We start from the raw sequence: 23,903 nt of genomic DNA, 5'->3' as shown, positions 1-23,903 counted from the left end.
TGCATCTAATACTGTGTTTAAATAAGCATGAAAATACTGTGTCATTGACTTGAGGCCAGGTTTTTTTCTCCAGAGATGTTCTGTGGGGTTAGGGTTAGGATTAGGATTAGGATTAGGGTTAGGGTTAGGGTTAGGGTTAGGGGTTCAGTTCTTAGGGCCATCCAATCTCTGTATGCCCAAAGCGTGAGCCGTGTCAAGATAGTCGGCAGTAAGTCGGACTTGCTTCCGGTGGGTGTTGGCCTCCACCAGGGCTGTGGTGTGGAGGGGTTGCAGTTTGGATGACAGGAGGATTGCATTGCTGTATTTTTGCAGATGATGTGATCATGATGGCAACATCAGTCAAGGGTCTACGGTGCTCAACGGATCAGTTCCAAGGTGAGTGTGAGGTGGCGGGGATGATCTGAATCAGACGCCACAGTTCTCAGTGGGAAACCGGAGGATTGCCTACGCTGGGTGGAGAAAAAAGTCTTTACTCAAAGTGAAGGAGTGTAACCTCTTCTTCACGGTTGCCCCCAATATATATTTATTTTATTTTAAATTAGACCCATAGTATTTTAGATACAGGCCTCTACCAAACGGTTGAGATGTCTGTTCATAATAAACCTGGTTTGCATAATTCATAAAGTACAACATTCAGAACAAGTGACATTAATTTAGTGTTAGTGAGTTCAGTTTGATGCATTTTTCAATGAGATGTAGTGACTTAAAGTGATAGTTCGGAATTTTGGACATAAGACCTATTTTCCGACTCAGCCGGTGTGATGGAGACGTCTGGAGACGTTTTCAAGAAATTTCATTCAGTTCTTCTAGTTGCCGAGTTCGCTGATGCTATGGCTAGCGCAAGTCAATGATACAAGTTAGCATGGCATTAAAAACACTCATAGCGACTCCACAGTGCACCCGAGGCAAATCGATTGTAACGGCAGACTATCGATGTACATATCTGTGTTGATAGAATAATATTTGAAACAAATCTAATCTTGCATCGCATGAATTTTTGAGGGACTACTTTCTCAGCACTATACTTCCGGCAGCGGAATCAGTCCGTCGCTGCCAGAAGTATGACGCGCTGCTGCTGCCGCTGAGACATAAATCCTTCAAATTGCAAGGTTGGTTTTATTTCAAACATTCTATCAACACAGATATGTACATCGATAGTCTGCCGTTACAATCGATTTGCCTCGGGTGCACTGTGGAGTCGGTATGAGTGTTTTTAATGCCACGCTAACTTGTATCATTGACTTGCGCTAGCCATAGCATCAGCGAACTCGGCAACTAGAAGAACTGAATTAAATTTCTTGAAAACGTCTCCAGACGTCTCCATCACACCGGCTGAGTTGGAAAATAGGTCTTATGTCCAAAATTCCAAACTATCACTTTAAAGTGTGGTCGACCAAATGGTTGAGTAGAACCTTAAAGGGTTAAAGGCTACTGCACCTCTCCTTGATGGATCAAAGGAGAGGACATATTCCATGGGGGAAGGAAGGGGTTGTGTTTTTTAAGTAAAATTATGAATCGAAAGAAATCTAAAAAAAATTGGATGGTGTCAAGGTATATGTATTTCTCAGTTGTTCAAATGTAGGAAATATTCCATCTATAAAAAGGGTTTTCATGATGGGGAGAAGAGGTGGTTGGTTGGGTGAGCCACTGTTTTCGAACAACGTACTGCTTCAATGTCAATACAGAGGGGTTTACATGAAGACAAGCACAATAAAGACCAATTTTCTTCATGTTCCCTTGCAGCCCACCTTTCATGTCTACATACAGCAGCAAAAGTGCTGCAGTAACACTGTTTAACTCACTTTTAAATGTGCATGTGTGTGCAGACCATTCTCTTTGGTCACATCATGAATTAAAAGTAAAAAAAACGAACATTTATCAAACTTACTAACGACAAAATGAAAACCTTTGTATTACATTTCTTTTTTTTTTTTTTAATGAAAAAAAATTTAAATGTAAAATGCCTTTACACAGAAAAAAAAACAATTTGATGTTGTTGCCAATATTGGAGAAAATGACATTGTGATAATACTTGTATAAATAATAATAAATAAACAATTGTTCAGCTCTATGTGGAATTGACTGACTGCTTTGTTACAGGTGATGTAATCCACATTATATCATTCAAACACATTTAAATGTCAGATACCCTATTCCCACTGTGACCAGCCAATGTCTTACAGTGGAGGACGTGTTTACAGGCATTTCTTATTTTGGTCATTTGTAATCCAAACATTACAGGATTCAGCAGTGGCTGAATGATGAGGAAATACAGAGACAACATGATACGCACAAGTCTGGGTACAGCGCTCATATCAAACCTACTCTGAACAATCTCAAACATACAACCAAAGGAGAAGTTGATCAGTGAGGCCAGGTGAGGTGAACAGGTGCTCAGAGCTTTCTGTCTCGTCTTTCTACAACCAGAGAAACAGACTTTTAAAATCCTCGAATAGGAAAAGAAGATGGGAACCAGAGGGACTATAACCGTGATAATGATACCAAATATTCCATAGATGTTGTTTACGGTGGTGTCAGAGCACGCCAACTTAACAACCAGGTAGTTATGACAATACAAACTGTCTATGATGTTTCCACAGAGCGTCAGACGCAGGTTTAAAGACAACGTGACTAAAAACTTCACAAAAGAGTAAATCCACACAATCAGAATGTAGACCAAGGCCCTGTGAGTCGTCATACGTGTGTTATACTGCAGAGGGCAGCAGATGGCGAGGTACCTGTCATACGACATCACAGCTAAGCTACAAAACTCAACACTTCCATAAGTGTAAATACAGAAAATCTGCAGGAAACAAAAAGAAGCAGAAACAGTGTGAATGTCAGAGAGAATCTGGATCAGCAGTAATGGAAACAATCCTGTGCTGCCATACAGTTCATTTACAAACAGGCTGCACAGAAACAGGTACATAGGTTCATGTAGACTTCTGTTCATACAGATAACTACAATCATACACATGTTGGAAAAAACAATCATGATGTACAGTGAAACTGTGATGGTGAAATACAAATATGTCAACTTTCCTTCATTTAAATAACCCCCAAGAATAAAGTACGACAATGTTGAGAATGTTGAGTTCATCTTTGCTGTAAATTACTAAAACAGGCAAAACTAATAAAAACACATCCACAAAATAGAATCTTCATGTTCGCCAACAGACACTATGGCGTTTTACATAAAACATCCTCAGCACTGCACCAAGAGACAAGAGGGTGAAAAAACCAGCAGTCACAGGAACTTACCCAGTGATCAAACCACACTCACTGACAAACACACATGAGCTGAGCTGCCGATTGTCCGCCCTCGTGCCTTTTAACCTCAACCCCATCGTGCACCTTTGGGATGAACTGGAACAGAGCCACGCCTTCTCGTCCAACGTCAGTGTCGGCTCATAGAAACACAACTCAAACTTTTGTGGAAAGCCTTCTCAAAGAGTGGAAGCTCCATATTAAAGTAGTGTGTATACGTCATTACAGTCCATGTTGGTGTTATGGTCAATCGTCCCGGATACTTTTGTCCATATAGCGTATATCAGCACACTTTCACCTCTCACTGCCAGATTGTCTTGTTTTTACACCAAACTCTCCAGCATAATCTTAGTTCTCTCTCGAATGAGCTGAGAGTATATGCCACCGCTCTTCAACGCCGCAATAAACAGACCAGGGGTCTGCAGGACATGGCAGGTCGCCATGAGAGAAGCATGTGTTCTGTTCAAGAACATCATCAACACTATTCCAGTGCTCCCTTTGAACTGCACTCTTCCTGTTTCTAAGCTAAAGACGAGGGAACCGCAGAGCCCTCATCTGTCAAGAAAATCTACGATGAGCAACGTAAGATTTTTGATCACGTCATTCCTGAAAGAGAGTTTGCTCGAGGACTGTTCAATCTGACCCAGAGAGGGAAGTCAGTGTCCAATTAGTCCATTGAATTTCACACCCTAGCAGCCTGATTCATGCTCAGCTGTTTTTGCACAAGGATTACTTGACCTCTCATTTGGGTCTTGGTCGAGTGGCTCTGAAGCAGCCTATCCATGCAACAACTTTAGATGAATGCCTCTTCTGCAGGGCTACACATCGATCAGCTTCCCTATAAACGAGTGTATCAGGTAATCACACTGTGACTCTCTCTTTCCACTTGATTAACGCACAACACAATAACCTGTTATATTGGGTTACCCTTGGCTTTGAGGAGGCTCACATAGATCGGGCTTCAGGGACAATTCTTGAAAGGAACGCTCGTTGGCATGCTGTCTGTTTGAAGACTGTCCTGTTAACTGTTGTGCCTGTAACCTCTGACTTTCTCAAGGAATGAATGGATTTAAAGGTGAAGAAAGCAGTTTATAGTGCCATCTAGAGGAGAGGCTGAAATTTACAACAAAGAACTGCTCCTCTGCTCACCCCCTCCCTTCCCTGAGCGCTACGGTATCCTCAGCTGGTCAAATGTCGTCCTCGTCGTCTTTCTCCGTGTCAGCAGATGAGGTTCGTGAGGTGAGGGAGAGGGCGAGCTACCGCGGCCGTAGCAGACGAAGCGGAGAGAGAGGAGGCGGGACTTCTGCTACAAGTAAAGAGACGCGTGATTTGTTCTCTCGCGTTTGTCCTTACAGGCTCCGGTAGAAACATGGCGTCTCGCTGCTAACAGTGGCTATGCAACCGCGGCCCGCGACCACGTTATTTTACATGACTTTTTGAAACACTACGAAAATGAAACACAGCGACGAGACAATGCAGGAGCACATAATATGTATAAAAAAGTGGATTTTGGGTCATATAAACCCATAAATACTACACATTGTACCTTTAAAGGAGGTTTTCAATAAAAACCTGGGTTACCTCACTGCCACCACATTGTCCCGATGACTGACTCAATGATCTACTTCCAGGTATGTCCCTTACCAGAGGACGACAGAATACCATATCTGCTCCTGAAACTACGGCAATCAATGAGTCCCAGACAGCTGGGATTATAAGGTCCTCATCTTCACCTGCTTGAAGAGGGTTTTTCTTGGGTTTGGGTTAGAACAGGGTTTGTGAGGCCACTCTCCTGACGCCAGACTCCTCTGTTAAATATTGAGATTTTAGACATTTCCCTGATAATTGTTGGCAATTAACACACATTTTTAGGATTGTTGTCTTTTGAACTGATCCACAGTTCGGGATTGTTCGGCTTGATTTTTGTGTCAGACGTCTCTTCCTGTGACGGCACTCGTGGGCCAATGAGTGTTCCGGCAGTTCGGCGACGTCGCGCATAGTACCGCCTCAGCTCGCTTGGAACCTCGCCATAAAAAAAAAAGTACCTGATACCAGGTACTATGCTAGTGAAATGCAAAGTAACCGTGCAGTGCTGAGGCGAGAAAAGGCGATCTAATGGTGAGATTAAACCATAGATGTATGTATTACATATCCTTATGAATTTATTTGATATGGCTACGGCTAGTTCTATGCGCTGACTATATTTCAGTTCCTGAACGATCGCTTTAAAATCACGCTTTAGCCTGGGGGAACCACTTTTTTTTATTAAATCAAGATCAAGAAAGCACCAAAATATAAAAAAAAGCAAACTGACAACAGTACAGAGGCCAAACTTCAGGGCACAAAAGTTCATGCCACATACAACGGCAGACTAACAAACTCACTGAAGTAAGACAAAGGTAACAGTTGCTTAATTGTCCCCAACGGGAACTTTGTGGTCACGCGAACAACACAAAGCACATACAAACAACATCAAAAACAGTAACGATAAAAAAACACACACAGCAAGTGTGAGTGCGGTGTTGTGTTTGAGGCTCAAACCACAGGAGACAGCCGGAAGTTACAGTTCTGACCATTAACATGTTGTTGTTGTGCTGCTGTTGTCCGTCCTACGGGGTCCGAGGGGACATCATTATACCTGTCCTCAGAGGACCAGAGGGACTAAGTACGTTGTTTCTGAGGGAGGAAGGGGAAACTGCGGCTAATGTGAAATTGCCTCAGGGACAAATATGTTGACACACTCAAATGACCTTTGACCTGAGGGACCTCATTAACGATGTCCACCTTAATGAAGAGATGTAACTTTCTCCAACCTCCTAAGGACACTGCTGCTGTATTAAACTTTTGAATTATTGTGTTTGTCCAAGACATGTCAAATTAAACAAGAAGTACAATTTTAAACTTGATCCTATACTGTCTTCTTAAAATCTGCCAAAATGAGGACTAAAGAGTGAGTTGATTGAAGACTAACCATGAGATGGAGCAGTGGAAATATTCTTAAATGGTGGGGTGGAATATCGTTTTTCTGGATCATTTTTCACCTGTGGAACAGACAGGCCTGTAAAAACACCATCCAATCATATTGAACGGCCGGCACGAGATAATCGGATTGTGATGCATTAATCAAACTGCTAAATGTTTATGTTTTGAAATCATGTTTTGGAATGTGGCGCCACCTACCGCCGTCTACCAATCATTGCAGTCAGTAGAGTCTCAGCTGCCGAGCGACCACTGGTTGCCAGTCACGTCAGAAAACAAAACCTAAAAGACCTCGGTATTTTGAATTTGAATGTAGTAACCGTTTTTGGCCACATTCTTACATGTGGCACCTTTAAGCTAGCTTGCTAAAGATTCAACAAGACACGAGACAGTTGCAGCAACGTTATGGCAGAAAAAGGTGCCAACAACAGGTGTTTTGGTCACAAACGAAAGACGTTTTTTTTTAGGAAGGTCACTGCCAAGAAAAAAGCTGATGCAGAGCGATCCAAGACCAGAGTGAACATCGGTGTTGCGTTTGAACGGTGGCCACAAATGAAAGCGCAGAGAGGGCAAAGTGCATAAGTGATGACATGGTGGCTCTGTTTCTAATGGACGCCACGTTGTGTTTGAACAAGTATCCAAAAAAGTTCCGAAAGTTACAGATGCTGTGAAATGCTTGTGAATCTGTGTTTGTTGCGCGTTCCTGTGCTCTGGAGGCGGAGCTTCAGTCTGAAGAAAGGGACTTTTGAGTTCAAAATGTAGCCTACTCAAACAGTTTTTTCCAGGATATCCAACCCTACCTTTAAGTTACATCATTTTTGAATAACCTCTATATTTCTTAGTGTCTCTGCAGGTTTCACAGAGTGCTGATTATATCAGTACCTCATACAATCACACCATTTGAATGAATTGTGTTTATTGACAAGGAGTGATTTTAAAACAAACATCTTTTCACAAAACCAAATATAAAATCTGAAAACAAGTCAGTGTTGCATTTTACTCTCGGTTTGACCTCATCTGACCTCCTGCAGCCTTCCTGACACAGAGAGGCGTTCGATAGGCACCGTAACAGGTGATCCGTGCATCACCTGGCGTATTAAACAGGAAATTGCATCAACTGACTCTGTCCTGTTCTCTTTTCAGCAAAATCACCTGGTAAAAAAAAAATGGAGGACCTCGTGAAGCCACTGGTCACAACAGAAACAGTGGTTTGTCATTTGATCCAAGAGTAAAAAAAGTAAACAGGGTGAGATACAGTGACCCCAACATCAACATTGTCTCTGATGTGAAACAGGGTCTGACCAAGATCTGGACATAAGATCATTCCGGTCTTCCTATCCTTCAGGACTCTGGAGACCAGCTCCTGGTCATGCAGGACCTAATCTTTAACCTGGGGATCTTGATGACCAGTCAGACTGCTCCTACTCCTCACATTCTCATTTTGCATTCTGAAGCCAAAGTAGATTCAGTGTTCACATGTGGACAGATTCCATGCAACACTATCACCGGTCGACAAATCGCTCAGATGTCCTGTGGTCCCGGTCCTTGCCTACCTCTCAGCGCTGATCTTGTACCGCAGGACAAAGTATGCAATGAGCCTCAGAGAGAAGAAGAAGATGGCGAGGACAATGAAGTCCAGGTAGAGTTTGGCGTCCAGCATGTCGAGCTCCTTAAGGATTGCCTCAGACTTCTGGAAGTGACACGTGTCGTGTTCGTCACAGTGAAGATCCTCTCGATCCAGGCTGTAGATGGACAGGATGACACCCTCAAAGCCGAACCTGAGAGACAGAGAGCAGTCACCTATGGTGAGATGGATACAGCGAGATGGATAATGTAACGTTGAATAGGATTTGCTCTCTGGCTCTCTAGCCTAAGTTTGTAGCATTTAATTTCAAGATTAGCTTGTCCCGATGGACATAAATGTTAGCATTTGTGAGGACAATATGGCGGCCCCTGAAGACACAACAGGAGTTCAGTTCAGCACTTCTGACGAGATGCCACTGCAGTAATTTGTGTTCAAATCGACCGTGGGTTAGGGTGTGAAGTGTGTCGATGCTCCTACTGAAACGGTCCAAAACAAGCAGTCCTATTTCAAGTTTCAAAAACAAAGTCTTATCAAGAGTGAACACTACGTACTGGAAACAAAAATGTTAAGTTATCTGTCAGTGGAGCTGTAGTTGTTCATCTTGTTTTTGTTATTGTTCGTCTTTCTTTATTTGCATATAGCTCATAAGACTCATATTTCCTTACCTTATGTCTATTTTTCTTCTATTTCAGTATCAGTGTTGGTCATTCATCATTAAACAGTATCACATCTATGACATTAAAATATCCATTTCTACGGTTCACAGTTTGGAGTATTGTAATCAGACAGGACCCCACCTGACGTAGGATATGTAGGATATCCATTGCAGGTACCAGGGGATGGTGTCAAAACTGACAAAGAAGCCGGAGAACAGCAGGACCGGTATCGCGGTGACGGGGCCGACAAACGTCGCCACCTGCAGGAGACAAACACACCCGAGTGATGCCAGTGAATACACACCCACACCTGTCTGCAGGTGGCACACACGAGCTCTGACAAAGGTGAGGTTGACCTGCAACGAGGTGGAGGCGGCTCCAATGAGCAGACCCAGACTCTGAGCTACCAAGGATGTCAGGATGCCCAGAGACAAAAAGAGAAAGAAGCGGCTGGCATCGGGAGGCTGAGCTGTCATCCAGTACACAATGCTGCAGTACACCACCGGGAATATCACCTGTAAAACAGTAGAAGTTCAGCAGACTACTCGATAATCCAGTGAAGTTCACAAGAGCTCAGTCGAGTCCAATAGAGTTCAACAGAGTCCAGTAGATTTCAACAGAAAGGTTAATAGAGTCTTAGGAGAACCCAGTAGAAGTCAATAAATCTCAGAGGAGTTGAGTATAATGTAATATAACTCAGTAGAGTCCAACAGAGATCAGTAGAGTGAAGTAGGAGTAAGAAGAACTCAGAAGAGTCAATAAAGCTCAGTAGAGTGAAGTACAGTCCAATAGAAATCCTAGAGTCCAGATGACTACTGAAGAGTTTAGTCTTGTAGACCTTAGTAGAGCTCAAAAAGAAACCAGTAGAGTGAAGTAGAGTCCAGTTTAAGTCCAGACTTCTGCAATTTCATCTTTAAATATGTCAGTTACCTGGAAAGGTACGTCCGCCATGGTTTTAGCAAGGTAGTATATCTTCAGACTGTACCAGTAGTTCAGATGTTCCCTCAGAAAAACTCCCATTTCCAAGGGAACTGAAACACACACAGCAACGACACACAACACAACAACGGTGTATATGACACCACGAGACAACAACCCTACAACAGTTCATACAACAACTCAACCTGTCAACAGTTTCTAGACTAAGTTCTTAGACTCACATGTGAGCACCGTGGGCATCAGAGCGGCAAACATTAGGAACAACATGGAGAAGAAGAGGAAGCCTGAGTTGCTCAGAACCTTCTTGGCCTCATTCCCAATGCCCAAGTACAACAGACCAATCAGAATGCCGACCCCAATGTGAGACACGATCCTCAGGTGAGTCAGCACCTACTTGATCAGTGAGAAGAGTCTTTATTCAAAGCTACAGCGCAGTGGCAATGACTGTCCAGTGGGTGTCTCTACGTGCTCCTCTCACCGAGTCCCGAAGAATGCTCAGCAAGGTTCTCCTGAACAGGATGGAGAAATGGGTCATGCAGGTCGCCGAGAAGCTGTGGCAACCTTCAGAGGGCGAGGACTCCTTAGGCAACATGAGAGGAAACGTATCACGACAAGGTAAAGGAAAGGTCGAAGTAAAAGCAGTTACGCCAATTTACCAATACGGTAAATAAAACGAGGTTATGAATGTTTTATACCTCCTTCGTACTCTGCCAAAGAAACGGGTGCAGGTTTGCGTCTCCGTTTAGCTCCGTCTGACGATCCATGTCACACTTTCGGTCATGAACGGCCTTCACCATTCGCACCATCTGATCGCCGTACTCTCCGGACGCCACCTCCATCACTGCAAGGCAGAGGAGAACGGTAGGGTGAGCAGGTGACAGTGAATGCATCACAGAGGCGATGTTAACGTGGAAGACCGTCTTGTCTTTACCGAAGTCAGCAGGGTTGTGGTACGTGGGACAGTTAAGTCCGAGTTCTTTGAGGTAGGACACGAGGCCGGAGACTTTCCCTCTGTAGATACACTGACCCTGGCTGAGTACATAGAGCTGGGACATAGAGATACAACAAACTGATCAGTGGAGCAGTGTGTAGTGACACGGTGCAGACTCGGGTAAGAGTTCGTGCAGGCTGCACTCACCTTGTCGAAGAGCTCAAACAGTTTGGCGCTGGGCTGGTGGATTGTGCAGATGATGGTTCTTCCTCCCTGAGCGAGAGCTTTGAGCTGAGACAGAACCTGGAAACAGGACGAGCTGTCCAAGCCACTGAGACAAAGAGGACAGAGAGAAAGAGAGACATGGGAAATGTCTGCGTTATGTCAGTGATAATAAATATACAAAACATCCCACACATAGAAGTATGTCCATGTGGTTTTGACTCAGTGGGTCACATAATATTGCAGTTTGCAGTTCTTTGTTCGTGTTCACAGCGGTTAATCTCTTACGTCTCAGGTCTTTATGACTTTCTTTGTCATGGTTGCTTGAATTGCTTTTTCCTCTACACCAAAACTATTGTGCATGATCTGGTTTGTCAAAGGGAGGCTTGCTCTCAGTGAATGCATGGCTGCCAGTGGGGGCACCAGGGAGAAAAAAACATTCTATTAACTTAACAAAAGGCTCACCTAATACATTCTATGTCATTCATTCATTCATTCATTGTCGTGCTTTATCCTCCACATGAGGGTTTCCGGGAGCTGGAGCCAATCCAAAGACAGGACACACCCTGGACAGGTCGTCAGTCCATCGCAGAGACAAGCAACCATTCACATTCTCACCTATTTATTAATTAATATATGCATGTTTTTGGACGTGTGGGAGGAAACCCATACACACATGTGGGGGAACATAGAAACTCCACACAGAAAGGCCTTCAGTCAAACCAGCAATCTACTTCACACAACCTCACTGTGAGGCCCTAAATTTTACACCCGAGTTCACGTCTGAAAATGGTGTGTGTGTGTGTGTGACCTGTGATCTCAACAGACGAAACTGAATCTGTCAGTCGACGTCTGACCTTGTCGGCTCATCGAAGAACATGACTGGTGGATTATTGACGAGCTCCAGAGCGATGGCCAGTCTTTTCCTCTGACCCCCCGACAGGTGAGACGTCCTCGTTTCGGCACAGTCCAGCAAACCCAAAGCCGTCAGGATCTCCCGGACCTGAACCCACAGAGAGACCAGAGACCGCTGACATCTGACCTCTTCAATAACAGCACCTGGAACTAGTGTAGGGTACGGTGTCAGAGCTCACCATCAATCTGCCAGTCTCCACCTTCTTCTGCACCTTCAAGTTAGCAGACACCTGCGGAGACAAAAGGACCAGGTTTGGACTAGATCAGGATCAGGTCAGACCGAGATCAGAGTGTAGACACTCTTAGAAATAAAAGTGCTAAGTAGAACCATATAAGGTTCTTTGGCTCGTCCTCATAGGAGTACTCTTTTTGGCTTTCTATGAAGGTTCCACCTGGAATCCTTTCGGAGGGTTCCACCAAGAACCCCTTTCAAACCCTTTATCCAGGAAAGGGGTTTTAAAGGGTTCTCAGGATCAAAATGGTTCTTACTGGAACCATTAGTGTTACCAAGAACCGTTGAAAACCCCTTTCTTCGGGAAAGGGTTTTTCAGAAGCAAATGGTTCCAGGTAGAACCTCAGCCCTTGTAGAAGAACCCTTTTGGAACCCTTATTTCTACGAGTGTAGATTCAGCAGTTCATACCATCATGGCCTCATGGACGGTAAGGTGAGGCAGCAGTATGTCATGCTGCATGATGTAACAGGAAACCTTCCGGAAGGAGCGCAGGTCTCTGGGTTGACCGTTGATCAGGACTTCCCCCTTCATTCCCGTCTGCCTGTTCAGAACCAGAAACACAGGCAGTTCTGGGCTAGGCTAATCCAGAACCAATCCAGACTAATACCGGACCAGGACCAGACTGAAACTGGACTCAGCCTGGACTACAGTAACATAATCAATGACTCACACAGACATAGATACCTCACCTGTATCCAGCCAGGATATTCATGAGCGTGGACTTCCCGGCTCCTGAAGGCCCCATGATGGCCACCAGGTCCCCACAGGTGAATTTCCCAGAAATCCCTGTGAGCAGAGTCTTGTAACCTGAGAATAACAGAAACAATGAGCCTGCAGGTTCCCAGATTCTCTGATAAACAACAATCTTTATCCACAGCTCAGAGATTCAGGTTTCAGAACAGTCCACAGGATTTTGTCTGAGTCTGGTTTCACTCTCACTTATGTCACACACACACACACACACACACACACACACACACACACACACACACACACACACACACACACACACACACACACACACACACACACACACACACACACACACACACACACACACACACACACACACACTTATGAGCGCCCCCTTCAGGAGGGACCAAATTGACAATTTGAAGCGTGGAGCAGTGATGCAAGCACATACTGTTTGTACCGAACACAGAGAGAAACACTGTGCTGCTATGTTTCAAAAATCATATCAAAAAGATAAGCAACTCAGCAGGTTTCATATGTTTTTGAAGAGTTTTGGAAAATCATGGACAATTTTTCACCAAATGTGTGAAATTCCCCAGGAATAAAACGAAGATCCTGATGAAAAAAAACATAAGAGGACTCAGATAACGGACGTACTCTGTGCAATTTATAGAAATGGGGTTGCAGTGGAAATCAAAGAGGAGGAGCAGCATGAAAATAACTTGCAGTGTTCATCTGCTGATAGAGGTTAAAGGCTCTTTAATGAGATTATCAGATTTTATCAGCTTGGATTGGATTTAATCCTCTGACTGACAGTAACCTCTGCTGCAATAATACACTCTGTACAGCAGTTTACGTTGACTATATAGAGAGCAAATACTACAACATAGACATATAAACATGTGCAGATTCAGAGGTCAGTGACGAGGTCAGCAGATCATCTACAGTAACCTTTGTAACACATTCAGAAACCTGCATGTTATTTTCATTATATAGAGTAATAACTTCATAATTCTCTGTGATCTCAGCAGAGGAGGAGGAGGAGGAGTTTTCCTCACGCCTGAGCAGGTGTGAACTTTTCTCAGTGAAACTAAAAACTCATCAAGAACAAAATGTTTGTGCTTCAGAAAGAACCTGATCAGGTTCAGATTAATGACAGCGTCTCATTAAAGACTTAAGACGACAAAGCTCCAACAACAGGCCCGAGACAAGACATCCACACATTTACACATCCACACGCCCATAATGTCCAAATGACCACACGCACCACATTCAGACACATGCGGACACATGTCCACACAGCATGTCTAAATGGACAAATGGACACATGTTCAAATGTCCGTACATCCACACACCTTTACATCCAAATGCCCACGTGTCCATACATCCACACATCCACACACCCACACATCCCTATGTCCACACATCTTTACATCCAAATGCCCATACAGCCACATGTCCACGTATTGTGTTGACGCATCCATGTGTCCATTCACACATCCTCGTGTTCATATTTCTAAATGTCCATACATCCACGTCCGTCCATCCATATGTTCAAACATCAAGCTCCCACCTCCAAATACAAACACATTTACACATCCACATGTCCACACATCAACATGTCCACACTATGTCTATATGTCCAAATGTCCACCCATCCAAATGTCCATACATCAATACATCCACATATGCACATGCATACATCACTTCCACATGTCCACTCATTCACAAATCTGCATGTCCACACGTGCACAATCACATGTCCACAAATGATGTCCAAACAAAACAAAGATGGAGTCATGTGATTCTCAAACTGCAAGTGTCTTCTCTGCAGAATTGTTTGCCAAGGGAATTTTTCTCGTTTCCATTATTCCATGTATTTGCCTGTTTATTACTGCATTTAATCACTTCTTTTTGTGTGTGGCAATGGGGTTGTTTTTATCGTTTTTATTCTGTTTAAAAAAACAAACAAAAAAAACACTGTTATATAGTTTGTCAGAAAAGTACAAATAATGTGCCTTGAACATTTAAACGGATGTGTGGACCACAGCAGGCAGCTCTCTGGGCGAGGCCTGGGTCTTTAGTGGCAGCAGATCTTAGATCAGATTTCACACCCGCACTTTTTTTTTTCTTCTTTGGTCTTTTCTTCCATGGTCTTTTGTACTGAAGCTGAAACAGGAGACGTACGTCTCTGTCCACATGCACCGTTTAAACTGAATCTAACACAAAAGTCTCCAGAAAGAACACCCGAAAAGCTGCTGTTTTTACATCCACAGAAAATAAAATATCTATGTCTTCATGAGAACCATCAAACTGTCTCACTCAGAGAAAAGGCGAATTTAAATTTAAACGTCTCAATGTGTTGAGAATGTGAGCGAGCTGCCTCTAAATTGGCCTGCAGCTCGTTACAACAGGAGAACAGATTAACAGATTAACACACATACACACACACACACACAGATCTCAAATCAGCCGGTGATAATAATAATAATAACCTGCTGCTGTTTAATAACTGTGTTTCACTTAACACAAATGGTAAGATGCCAAATTGCTTTCATGAGCCACATATAAACATTTATCGTGCATAAAGTGATTATAATAAAATAAGAAAAAATAATTTGTTAAACAGAATATAGTTAGCAGAATATTCTGGAGCAGTTCATCAACAGTAATTATGGTTTTTACATCTGTGGGATGTCATTTCAACATCATAACCCTGTCACTGTTCTAGGCTACTGAACTAACATTCTTTTTATTTTGACCTTTTTAAAAGTACCTCTTTTTTGTAGTTATTATTAAAACTAAATAAATAATAAATATCAGCTGAAACTGACTGCTAGCATGTTAGCTGTTATTAGCTGCGTTTGACTAATATTTGGTGCTATATGGCCAGTTATTTATAATATTATATTAGCTTAGCTATTGTTACCAGTACTAGATGTTAGCTTATAGCCGTTATTACCTGTTATTAGCTGCTTTTACGGTTTTAATTGGCTTATAACTAATACATGTTGCTATGTAAGAAGTACCGTATCTAACATTAGCTTATTAACTGTTATTAGCTGCTATTTATATGTTCATTGACTTATAACTAATGTATGTTGCCATGTGAGAACTGCCATATACAATATTAGCTGTTGTTACCATTACTAGATGTTAGCTTATATCGGTTATTACCCGTCATTAGCTGCTTTTACGGTTTTAATTGGCTTATAACTAATATATGTTGCTATGTAAGAAGTACCGTATATAACATTAGCTTATTAACTGTTATTAGCTGCTATTTATATGTTCATTGACTTATAACTAATATATGTTGCCATATAAGAACTGCCATATACAATATTAGCTGTTATTATCAGTGCTAGATGTTGGCGAATAGCTAATATGAAGTGTCATTGGCTGTTATTAGCTCAAACTAACTAAGTTGTAATATCAACAGTTAGAAACATTAGCAGCTATTAGTTAACATATTGAATCAATGCAAATGGTCTCAGTTCAGTTACAAATAGAGAGACAGGGAACAGGCCCAGAGTCACAAATCCTTCGCAGAGTTATTCGTTAGAGGTCAGTTAACAAGTGTTTTCAGAGTGTTTGACGTTAACTCTACCGTAGAGAATGTGTAGGTGGTGTAGTACCTTTCTTCCTCCACCAGGGTCCCTCTTTAACAGAGTACGACAGATCATTGAACTCGATGTTGACCGCCGGTCTTCGCGGTAATGAGGAGAACCTCTGGGCCTCCATCAGGTTGTTGTCCACCTTCTTCAGGTGTCCCTGAGGCACCGGTATCTGCTGACTGCCAGCCACCCCCCTGTTGACCACCTCGTCCATATAAACACACACCGACTGCGCATCCAGCATCAGATCAGGAGGCCCGTTAGTGTTCTGAAGGTCAGATAAGGATAGTGGTGTGAGGTCACCACCAATCAATTTGTCCTCAAGTGTCATCAATGTGATGGTCTTCAAGGTCTAGTATAGTTCAGCAGTCAGTCCTTTGTATCTGTCCCCTCAACATGTGATTTACAAATGTGTCCCCCTCAGTGTGTCTTCAGTCTGTGTCCCCTCAGTATGATGTGTCCCCAGTGTCTGCCCTCAGTACGTCCTCTCAGTCTGTGTCCCCTCAGGATAACGTGTCGCCTCTGAACTCACCATGATGATGGCATTGGTGATGCTCGGGTTGTGGACAGACCAAGCGGCCATCAGACAGGCCATGGCATTGGGACACTGAGCCTCTCTCACTTACATCTGATCAGCCTCATGACGCATTCCTGTGTCTGCTGCTGGCCACACCTCTCCTGAGACAAATCACACCCTCTGCAGTTAACCTGTGGGTAAAGAGACTTGGGACAGGACATGTCTCAGTATGGGTCATGATAATTCTAGAATCAAGAACTCCTTATTTACATAATCCCTAATCGGCATATGCAACTGATTTGACTAGCATAGTTCATAAACACAAACAAATAGAATGACATAAACAAATAAAAACAAGAAATATATCAAACTATGTGAAAATGAGACAGTATAAACAGAAAAATATACACTAAGACTAAGTATACAGTGTAATACAGTGTTTAAACAAATACAAACTATAAATAAGAATATTTAAAGGTGAAGTATGTAGTTTATAGTGCCATCTAGAGGAGAGGCTGAAATTTACAACAAAGAACTGCTCCTCTGCTCACCCCCTCCCTTCCCTGAGCGCTACGGTATCCGCAGCTGGTCAAATGTCGCCCTCGTCGTCTGCAGATGAGGTTCGTGAGGCGAGGGAGAGGGCGAGCTACCGCGGCCGTAGCAGACGAAGCGGAGAGAGAGGAGGCGGGACTTCTGCTACAAGTAAAGAGACGCGTGATTTGTTCTCTCGCGTTTGTCCTTACAGGCTCCGGTAGAAACATGGCGTCTCGCTGCTAACAGTGGCTATGCAACCGCGGCCCGCGACCATGTTATTTTACATGACTTTTTGAAACACTACGAAAATGAAACAAAAACTATTATACAGCGACTAGACAACGCAGGAGCACATAATATGTATAAAAAAGTGGATTTTGGGTTATATAAACCCATAAATACTACACAGTGTCCCTTTAAGCAAGCAAATACAAACAGTACCCAGAAAGCACAAACCTTCACCAATGCCACTCACCTTTCCCCAGTGTCACTACATCGCCCTATTTTGTTTCAACTATCCGAACCACAACAACAATATCACACTTACAGAGAAAACAAAGGTGAACAAAAACATTTCCTCTTTGGTGAAGGAAATTTGCATTCATTAATGATATACTATACAACCAATTATTTAAGTCACCATAAAGATCACAGGGACTGTTTTAATCAATGTATTTGTTGCTTATCTTTATGAACCACATCTCATTTAAACATGTCTGCAGATGTTGCTGTAAACAACATTGCACATCATTTTAATAATCACCTATTAGTGAACAAAAGAGGCAAACATCTCTTCTTTTCTTTAAACACTTGTTTACTTTTAAAAAGTCCTGTAAAGAAGTGAATATTTCAAGACAAAAGGATTACTTCAAAAAGTGATCAAATAGCAAGTTTCAGCTCTTTAGTGATCAAGAACTGCAGTATTTACCGAACTTGATTGAGGTTCCTTCACCAGTCTGAACTCCGACTCCTATGTAAGCAGCTCCCTCTGCAGGCTATACTGCAGTGCTACATCAAAAACAACAACAATGCAACACACTTGCGTAACAGTGCCCATCTTTAATATCATCACAATGTTTACACACGAACATTCTGTATAAAAGTCTGGTCAACATTCAGTCCACTACGTGTCGCGAGTCGTCAACACGCGCCATCTGTGACGAGGACCAAGGTGTTGAAGAGAAAAACCAACAAATCAAACCGTCATAATCACATTCTTTCCATCCGGTCGCCCTCCAAGTCTCCCGCATTGTGATTGGTCTACTGAGTTAAAAAAAAAGGATTTATTTACTAGCTGGAGTCAGCACTGTGTTGAAGGAGTCAATGAGGATGGAGTGAAGTGAATGCTTCACTGTGATGGCAGTGGTTTGACCACAAAGAAAACAATAGCTTCCTCAGCTGAGGAAAAAGGAAAAGTGATGGAAAGTCGAAAATCAGTCAGAATTTTCCTCAAAGAAAAACAAGTGACAATCAATCTGCAGACAGCGCGTGTGTGTGCGCACGTTTGAATGTCTGCGTGTCAATAATTACAGTAAATTTAATTTGTTACTCATGAATCCAATTTGCAGGAATTATCAGGACTAGGGCAGCTTGTTAAATGTGAATATTTTTCGGTTTCTTTGCTTCATATAACAAAGAAATCATTAAAACACATTAATTTAGGGTTTGAGGACAAAACAAAGACATTTGAGAACTAATTTTAAGGCTTGGGAAAATACTGATCAATATTTTTTAAAATTCAACGGACCAAAAAAACCAATCGTCAGATTAATCGTTATGAAAATAATAGTTGGTGCCAGCCCTAGTCAGGACAGTAAGCAACAGCGTTATAAATGTCACAAATGACCACATGGTGACATCATACCCGCGTGTGGCCGACATCAAAACTTCACCCACCATCACAGACAAAACGTTGCCAGCGCCGCATTATTTCATCTTCTTGTCGGATGCCAGTGTGTCATGCAGTTTGGAAACACATTTTTCATACAGGTCCATCACCAGTGTTCCGTTCTCATCATAGAAAGCAGACACAGAGCGCGTAAACTCCGCCTCCCTCGAGGATCGGGACTTTCCATCAGTGAAGGAAACTCTGAGCGAGTACTGGTCGTCAAACCTGTGAACAGATGTCAGAAAGGAGGGACCCGGTTACTCACAAAAATATTGCTAGTATAATGATGGGGTTTCTTTCAAAAGGACACAGATCATTACAGGTGATTTCTAATCAGAGTCTAATCATACCAAGTATCTGAGCTGACCACACTGAGCATTGGATCTATCTAATGAGGAGATAAAGTAGTGAACATATTTTGAACAAGATATGGTAAACTTAAGAGTCAATAGATTGTTTTCAGTGACCCTTTTGTTAAAGGTCCCATACTATATCCTATTTCTCCAAATTAAACTATCCATCCATCCATTATCTACCGCTTTATCCTCCACCAGAGGGTCGCGGGGGGTGCTGTGCCTATCTCAGCTGACATTGGGCGATAGGCGGAGTCCACCCTGGACCATCACAGGGCCACATATAGAAACAACCATTCACTCACACACTCACACCTACGGTCAATTTTGAGTGGCCAATTCACCTAATCCCCATATCGCATGTTTTTGGACTGTGGGAGGAAGCCGGAGAACCCGGAGAAAACCCACGCACACACGGGGAGAACATGCAAACTCCTGCAGAAAGACCCTTGTTCTGAAGTTGTTCCAAACGGGGCTCGAACGCAGGAACCCGGGTCTTCTTCCGTGGGCCCCAAATTAAACTAGTTCCCTGGAATTTAGCGTCTTGTGACGTCCAGTGAGCGTGGAAGTCCACATTGTGTGTTTTATCTCCTGTACTTCAAACGCATGTACTATTTGTACATTTGTACTACAAAAACATGAGTGAGTCATCTTGTTTCACACTTTGCAGACTACCAGTGCAAAATATAAGGATTAAAATGATTAAAAAGTTGATTTTGCATAATATGGGACCTTTAAGTGGCTAAAAGAGAGCTAACCTCCGTGTCTCAGATAAGTTCTCAACAGTTCTGCACAAAGAGCACAGTCAGCTGTGACCAAGTCTTATGTTCATTTTCAGATCATTTGACTCAAACCCTGAAACTCTCAGTTCATTAACATAAACTATGACTTGTTCTTGTGACAGGACATCCCTGTTACAAACATGTGGCTGAACATGTGGAGCAGATCAAATGATGAGGGTAAAATCAGAACGAGGGGATGGGGTCGGGCAGAGCAGAGACAGGGAACTGACCGCTTCAGGGAGGAGGAGAGCGTCCACAAATGGTCAGGATCCATCCCCGCTGGATCCTTCTGCAGCGCCACCAGGAAGATGTTCTTCTCTTTGTAGGACGTGTAGAGGGTCAGAACACCCATCATGATGAAGTAAGTGATCGACGCGAAAGTTAAGAAGATAACAAGCTCACTTCAAAACAACAAGCAAATACTTGCCACTTCCTGTAAACAAACATCAATTATATCATCCAGGCGCAGTAGGATATGAGATAACACAGCAAGCGAGGACCGGTCTGGACTCAGGGAAAGGGTGCATAAAGTCCCAGACCAGCGCCAACATGGCAAAAAGACATGACACGGTGCAGATCATCAGACGCCCATCCACAAGCCAGAAGTTCTCCACATAGCCGAACTTCTCCAGCAGCACCTGCAACAGGTACACAGCACGCAAACAGTGTCAGAGTCAATTCCACAATCATAATGACCTCCGTATCGGTTTCATTATGGGCCAAACAATCAAAAAGAAGAAAACAATTCAGATATTGTGATGCAAAATATTAATCAAATAAATACCAAAACTACATTTAAATGTTTTTTTTTTTTGAATAAAAACCTTTTTTGCTGCATCGTCCAGAGAGTTCTTAACTGCAGCTCCATCCCATTTATCGATCTTCACTGGCTTCTCGTCAATCCTCCACTGGAAAACAAATAGAACCAAAGTAAATGACTAACTTTAAAATTGTCACTAATATCTCAATTCATTTTTCTACAATAGAATCAAAGGTGCCATTTTGTTACACATTTGCTAAGTATACAAATGATGTTGTTTAATGAGTTACACAATGTGAACATGGGATCTGAAGGTTTAGGGGAATGTTATTATATTTAGGTTGTCAGTTATTCACACATACTTCATTCAGTTATTCACACACACACACACACACACAGTACAGTACAGACATTGTGGTTTCAGCCCTCTGTCGTTCCAAATTGTCGCTTTGTAGATTTCTGCTGTGCATCATTGTTTATGGTCCACGTGTGCCATATGCTACAGAGAATTTGACCAACTCTTATCATGGCTACTACTCAGATACATCCGGGTCAATGCATTCAACATGAAACCTTCCCAGACATGAAAAAGAATTCAGTTCAGAACATTAAATCAAGTTTTTTTTACGGTTGACACGTCACCGAATATATGAACTGATGCTGTGACATCAAAGTCCTGTCTATTTGGTTGAGTTTCGCCTAATTCGCTTATTTTCTGAATGGAGTTTGATGCAACAGAGACAGTGAAAGTGGAAAAAAACCAATTGACACCATGACTGAATCAAACAGAATCCGCTACAAGCTTCAGCTCAGTGTATTCTCTCTTTATACACAACACATTTCCTGAAGCCGCTAGCATTATTAGCTTAGCTGGCAAATAGCGCCTGCACTGAAAACAGACAGCGCGCTGCGTACTGCTTGAACGCTGTGTTAGGAGGCGTTAAAACATAACAGTGCGAACGTTCGTCGGACTACGGCTCAAACGTGTGTAGCGTAATAATCTTACTTTTTCCAGCAGACCGTTTTTGCCGTTCCTTGAAGCAGCCATCTTCTTCTCCGCACAAAACACTGCACCTGTGACCTGGACGTACGCGATTGGCCCTCAGCGAGATTTTCAAACGTCAAGCCACGTCTTACGTCGGCGGCGTCCGCGTGGCCGAGGAAGCAGCGTGCGCGCCCCCTGACGCTTCACAGGAAAGGATTTACATTTGAATTTATTAATTTATTAATTAATATATTTAAACCAATCGTTGACAACGCAGTGAGACATTTGAACATTTCGAGATAAGCAAAGAATACATACAACACTGCAACAAAAAATAAAATAAACTTAAAAAATGTTTAATGTATAAATGTCTTCTTTGGCACATTTTGATTTCATTCATTTTAGGGATTTTCTATAGAGTTGGATCCCATTTTAAAAGTTCTTTATAAATTTTGACTGAAATGCGCAAAACATTGATCATTCGGTTCAATATCGTGTTCTCTATTAAAAATGATATAATTATCATTCATACTGGTAACAACCCTGTATTTTCGATTTAACCATTCCATAAAGTGTTTCCAGAACAATTGAGTATGAGAGCATCAAACAAATACATTTTGTTGTTTCAATATCGCTTTTACAAAAAAAATACACTCATTTACCTCAAAGCCAAAAGCTTATACATTTTTCGGGGGAAGAGTAGGTTTCATGAATTATTTTTGAAGTGATGTTTTGGGTGGAACTGGGTATTGATGAAAGTTGATTCTCAGTTAGTTATGTTTTGTCGGTCAAATAAGTTCATAACATTATTCCTATAAGATCAAGCAGAGTATAAACCAGTTGTTAGGGTGGATCTCAAAATGAATTGCATGTACTGTTACAGTGCTCCACATGAAAATAAAGCATTTAATTGTCTCTTGGTGTCCCATTGTGTGGTTTTCCTATTATTTTCAGAATGCTGGCTAATCCCCCAAAATAATAAAAATGGCCAAGGGAGTGGAAGTGGAGTGAAATTTAAGATAATATTATAGGTGAAAATGCACTGGAGAGGAAAATGTTCAAGGCCAGCGAAGTGGAAAATCCTAAATGCCCCATGCAGTGCACATAGAATGCTTGGTATTCTGAGTCAGGGAGTATCAACAATGCTTTACACACCAAAGGTATGGGCATATGGAAATAATAATAATGCCCTGTATGTGATGTGCAAAGTGTGGGGAAGCACGAATTGTCCGGAATTGTGAAGGAATCCACTTCTAGGCGCTGAAACTGTGGAGACAGTCGTACGGCTTCATCTAGAGAATGCAGCCGTTTTGTCCTGGAAAAGGAAGTTCAGGAGGTTTAAGAGTTTTAGAGACAGTTTAAGATCTCATATTATACATATAGCTCTTTTATAGTTCATGTTTTGCATGAAGCTTGTGAAAAGAAAACTGATTGATTGCTTAACTTTTCTGTTTGTATGCAAATTACATAAATTACAAAGGTGTGCAGCATATATATATATTTTCAAAATGTATACCTGTTTTTAGTGTGACAGTTTTATTCTGTCTTTATAAATACCCGGTCTCGATCAATAACATTCTACATAAATAAGGCGTTTATCAAAATACTTTTAAAGGACAATTGTGCATTGGTATTCTTATTATTATTACCAGCAGAAATTAGATGCACTAACAAAAAAGTACATTGTCTGGCTTTTGTCTCATCTTGTACTTTGGGCCAGATCCTGCAGAAGCTTACTACACAAAGAACATTTTATACAGTCAAATACCGTTTCTATCGCTCTGTACCTTCATTCGGATCATTTCTGTGAGTTTTTCAGAGAACACGAATACAGAAACTCAGAAATATTAGCGCTCATATTCTGAAAGCATATGGAATACGGCTGAAAAAGAACGAATATAACTAACAGGTTACAAAGTAGTTCTTAAGTGAGTTCATTAATAATCATGAGGTACTGGAATGACTGGAAAGATACAGGCTCTCCCTTGTAGCGTTTCAAAATAAAACACTCCGATTCTGAAGTCACGGACATAAAATGAGGTCTGCA

The 23,903-nt window shown here is 42.2% G+C and overlaps 3 protein-coding genes across 4 annotated transcripts; all 3 read right to left on the bottom strand.

The window, feature by feature from the left end:
• Positions 1 to 144: 144 nt before the first annotated feature.
• LOC310925125 (olfactory receptor 11A1-like) lies at positions 145 to 3,100 on the bottom strand (the record flags this gene model as incomplete). Its single annotated transcript, XM_083886995.1, has 2 exons — positions 145 to 251; positions 2,182 to 3,100. 2 exons carry the CDS (start codon positions 3,098 to 3,100, stop codon positions 145 to 147), a joined length of 1,026 nt encoding a protein of 341 aa, XP_083743121.1.
• A 4,695-nt stretch (positions 3,101 to 7,795) lies between these two features.
• On the bottom strand, positions 7,796 to 16,632 carry abcg1 (ATP-binding cassette, sub-family G (WHITE), member 1; the record flags this gene model as incomplete). Of its 2 annotated transcripts, none has more annotated exons than XM_083886246.1 (15): positions 7,796 to 8,024; positions 8,629 to 8,747; positions 8,844 to 9,002; positions 9,418 to 9,518; positions 9,648 to 9,816; positions 9,905 to 10,006; positions 10,122 to 10,267; positions 10,358 to 10,472; positions 10,565 to 10,688; positions 11,437 to 11,582; positions 11,674 to 11,724; positions 12,136 to 12,268; positions 12,417 to 12,534; positions 16,059 to 16,305; positions 16,570 to 16,632. In XM_083886246.1, 15 exons carry the CDS (start codon positions 16,630 to 16,632, stop codon positions 7,796 to 7,798), a joined length of 2,022 nt encoding a protein of 673 aa, XP_083742372.1. The 2 variants fall into 2 exon arrangements, with proteins under 2 accessions (XP_083742372.1, XP_083742373.1); XM_083886247.1 differs by having other exon boundaries at positions 9,905 to 10,003.
• A 1,470-nt stretch (positions 16,633 to 18,102) lies between these two features.
• spcs2 (signal peptidase complex subunit 2) lies at positions 18,103 to 21,950 on the bottom strand. The gene is made up of 5 exons (XM_083886251.1): positions 21,878 to 21,950; positions 20,936 to 21,019; positions 20,590 to 20,749; positions 20,342 to 20,477; positions 18,103 to 19,201 (listed from the first exon to the last, which is right to left on the bottom strand). Exons 1-5 carry the CDS (start codon positions 21,917 to 21,919, stop codon positions 19,015 to 19,017), a joined length of 609 nt encoding a protein of 202 aa, XP_083742377.1. The 5' UTR covers positions 21,920 to 21,950; the 3' UTR covers positions 18,103 to 19,014.
• Positions 21,951 to 23,903: the final 1,953 nt, after the last annotated feature.

The sequence above is a fragment of the Microchirus variegatus genome (assembly GCF_963457635.1).
Source record: "Microchirus variegatus genome assembly, chromosome: 3".
Classification (NCBI taxonomy): domain Eukaryota; kingdom Metazoa; phylum Chordata; class Actinopteri; order Pleuronectiformes; family Soleidae; genus Microchirus; species Microchirus variegatus.
This window is presented reverse-complemented; position numbering and strand designations above follow the sequence as displayed.